The following is a 3,752-nucleotide window of genomic DNA, read 5'->3' as shown; positions in this document are numbered from 1 at the left end:
CCTGCTGGGGAGAAAGCCCCAGTAGGCTGTGTTCTCAGTGTCTCCTCACATCTCATCCAGGCAGGCAGCTGACTCCATCAGGGCCTTCCCTCGCTACACGTGGTATGGGCACATTCTCACTTAGTAGACACTTATGTGGCACATCTTCAAGGGGGACAACACTGTTTTCAGCCATAGCAAAGTCAGCTCCTGTGAGTACTGTCCGAAGAAAACTTCCAAGCACAATCTGAGCTAAGGTGGAAGTGTGTGTATGTTTTTTATTATCTTGAGATCCATTTGTTCCATACTTACTGTGTGCTAGTGACAGGTCCTATATTAGACCTTTTACATATATCTCAAGTAATCCTCAGGTTTCTTTAATATAAGAACTTTTTGTCATTGTTGTTAATCCTCACCAGAGAATGGAAGGGAGGAAGGAAAGGGGGGGGGAGAGGGAGAGAAAGAGAGAGACAGAGAGAGAGAGAGAGAGAAACATTGATGTGAGAGATACATCAATTGATTTCTTGATTTCTTCCTATATGCGCTCTCCTATATGGACTGGTAATGGAACCTGCAACCCAGGTACATGCCCTTGACCGAGAATTGAACCTGAGGCCCTTTGGTGTGCAGGCCAACGCTCTAACCACTGTGAAACACTGGCCAGGGCAGGAACTATTTTTTATCTTTATTTTATGGAAACTGAGGTTAATCTAGATAAAACAAATTACAAAAGTCATATGACCAGAATTCAAAGCAAGATTTGAACTAATTTGTCTGACTCTAAAGCAACATTACACTTCTTTAAATGTAATTATTTTGAATATATAATAGAAACCCATGGTATGAATTTCAAAAGATTCAAAAGTACAATGAAAACTAAACTTTCCCCAAATCCTGTCCCTTTCCCTAGAAACCGCTACTATTAATAGTTTCTTTCTCTAAAAAAAATCCCAGTTTTATTGAGATATAATTCATATACAATACAATCACCCATTTAAAGTGTACAAGTCAATGAATTTTAGGATATTCTCAAATTGTGCAACCAATTTTGGTGTGCGGCAGAATTTTAGTAATTAGTTTATGTGTGCCATAGATGAAAAAGGTTGAAAATCGCTGATCTAGAGGAACGAGACTAAAGGCTCTATGAAAGCAGGGGTTACATCTGTTTTTGCTAAGCTTTTTATCCCTGGAACCTAGAAACTACTGGTACATTGTATCTATCCAAAAATTATTTGTTGAAAAAGGAATGAACCAGGTTGCCTGAGCTTTAAGCTTAGCTCTGCTTCTAATTTGCTGTGTGACCTGAACAAGTGCCAAACCCCAACTTTTTCTACAATTTTTGTGGTCCTCTTTTATGGAAAAGGAGAATTAGGGATTTGGCTTCTCAGAGGACCTTTCCAGCCCGGGCATCCACTAAATACAGTGGAAAGAAGGCCGAGGGCCAGGCCAGGTGTGTTTGATGACTGCGTGACCTGAGGTGTGTGGCGAAGCAGGTGAGCCAGATCTCCTGGCATAGATGTAGGAGCCAGTGATAGGTAAGTCCAGAAGTGCTCAAAGTTGGAAAGAGAGGTAGTTAAAAATATATCTTTAATGAGAACTGAAAAAAAAAAAATAAGCAAACCTTATTCCATTTTCCTCCTCTTTTTTAAACTGGAATGCAGTGAAAACTTCAGGCCAACTGAGGATTTGGTGATTTTACATTTCTGTTAACAGACAAACTATTTCAGGCCGTAGAGAATGAAGGCAGACTACATTCTGACTCCAGCCCTTTCGAGGACCCCTGGTCTGACTCAGCCCCATCTCTTCTTAGGAAGGCACTTATAAGCTTATTGGTTTTGTGAACCAACTGGCAGTTCATTACAGCCACATCGGGAACCTGATCCCCAAAGACTCAGATGAAGGACGGCGGCAGCACTACCAGGATGAGTTAGCAACAGGTAGGCCTCTGGGCAGCCTGAGGCTGCAGCCTGGTCCCCTTTCTCTGGCCACTCTAGGGAGTCCATTGCTACATCAGAAATCTTCAGAGGATCTACTTACGTAAAATCCAACAGCTGGCTGCCCTGGATAGTCTGGAAGCTAACCCATGAGGCTCAGGCCGAGAAGAACCCTGGGGCAGGTGGGGTCTGAAAGGCAGGAACCCAGAAGGCCGGCCCTGCCAGGGGAAGGGGAAGCGGGCCTGAACTTTGAGCTCATTAGCGCTATCCTACCAGGTTCTCAGGAGTCGGCCAGGTTGGTGTTTTCAGACACGGAAAACCTTGAGGAAGAAGAAGAGATCAAGGAAGGAGACGCTGAAGTTGAGAGTCAAATAGATATACCTGCAGCTGAGGTACACGATGGTATTGCTCTCCAACCTACCTACCCCTTCCCGCTCCAGCTGTAGATGGAGGCTTCAGGGCTGACTTATTGCGGGTGGGGGCTGAAAGTGAGAAGTCAGAAGCTGCATGTCCCCGTGCCTCTGGCATCATCACCCTGTCCCACTACCTTCCTATTCCAGGATGTGACTTCTCCCCACTCCCAATTCCCTGCCACCTTTTTCTCATGGCCAAGTCCTGATCCTGTGGGTCTCTCCCTCCCCCCACCCCCCACCAGGCATCTGAAAAAGTGATTGAAGAAGAATTGATGACTCCTAAGCAGCCCAAGGAGACTAAGCTCACCAACCAGTTCAACTTCAGTGAGAGAGCCTCACAGACTGTCAACAACCCTCTCCGGGTACGGCCCCCACCCCGGCTCCTTTATCTCACAACTCCGCACTGTGTCTGGCCCCAGCCTCAACTTCAGCCTGGCAGGGTGACGGGGTAGGCACCGTGGTCACTCTCTCCAAGAAGAGCTGGGAGCATGTGTTTAGGTGTCTGTAAGTCATCCAGGCAGGAGTTCAGAGGGAGTAACAAGGAGACGGAAGCCCTCCACTGAGATAGTGAAACTTGAATTGGCCTTGAAGAGATCAGAATCTGGGGAAGGGACAGGAGGCCAGAATGTGCCAGGAGGTGAGGCTAGGTGCCAGTTTGACCAAAGGTGGCCGTCTTTGTGATAGACCAGCTGAAAGGGGCTAGACAAGTTCCCTGGCTCGTGAGCATGGAGGATCCTGAGCACCAGGCTGAAAGAGCCTCTCAGGACTTCAGGCGAGAGACTCGCATGTGCAAGGCAGTGTCCTACAGAAATGACCCTGTGAGTGGAGGGCAGAGGTCTGCAGGGCGGGTTTTTGGCAGCTCTTAATCGCCCTCTGTAGTCTCTATGCTGACATTTGGAAATCGAGGTGGTACACAATGGGAGGGAGTATATTTTCCGGTGGAGCCAGAGACCCCAGTGTTAGGGAGAAGCCTGCTCAGGGTGAGGGTTATTAATTAGCCCAAAGGCATGCCAGAGGCAGACCTCTTTGTTCTGGTCTGGAGCTGCCATGGGCCTGATTTCTTGCAGGTCTGTCCATACCCACTTGGAGTTCTTATTGGTTGAAACTGGCACAATCAGGCTTCACTACCCCTGCTTTCTAGCGTAGGCTTCTTCTGAAGGAGGCTTGGGTGGGAAATGTAGGCTTTCACCGCACCATCTGGTACTCTTTACTTCCCCTGTCCTGTGTCCCACCCTGACCTCAGCCCCGGCAGAAATGCTTCACCCACGGACACTTGGGTCTCATTTAAATAAGTGAGAAGGAGCTAGGGGCTTCTTGTAGGTTTCCTGTTGTCATTGTTCTCTAGGACCGAGAATGCCAGATGGAACCTCCTCCCCGGGCAAACTTTTCAGCCACAGCCAATCAGGTGAGACCCCGAACCAGTCTA

General features: G+C 47.5%; 1 protein-coding gene across 1 annotated transcript in view; it reads left to right on the top strand.

Annotated features, from left to right (window-relative positions):
- Positions 1 to 3,752, top strand: part of DNAI1 (dynein, axonemal, intermediate chain 1) — a 56,949-nt gene that overhangs the window by 24,902 nt on the left and 28,295 nt on the right. The window contains 4 exon segments of the mRNA XM_015560560.1: positions 1,790 to 1,916; positions 2,190 to 2,305; positions 2,569 to 2,688; positions 3,672 to 3,731. Of these exon segments, the coding sequence (XP_015416046.1) occupies positions 1,790 to 1,916; positions 2,190 to 2,305; positions 2,569 to 2,688; positions 3,672 to 3,731 (423 nt within the window).

This window comes from Myotis davidii, unplaced genomic scaffold, assembly GCF_000327345.1.
Source record: "Myotis davidii unplaced genomic scaffold, ASM32734v1 scaffold534, whole genome shotgun sequence".
Classification (NCBI taxonomy): domain Eukaryota; kingdom Metazoa; phylum Chordata; class Mammalia; order Chiroptera; family Vespertilionidae; genus Myotis; species Myotis davidii.
The sequence above is the reverse complement of the archived record's forward strand: the minus strand, read 5'-3'. Positions and strand labels throughout refer to the sequence as shown.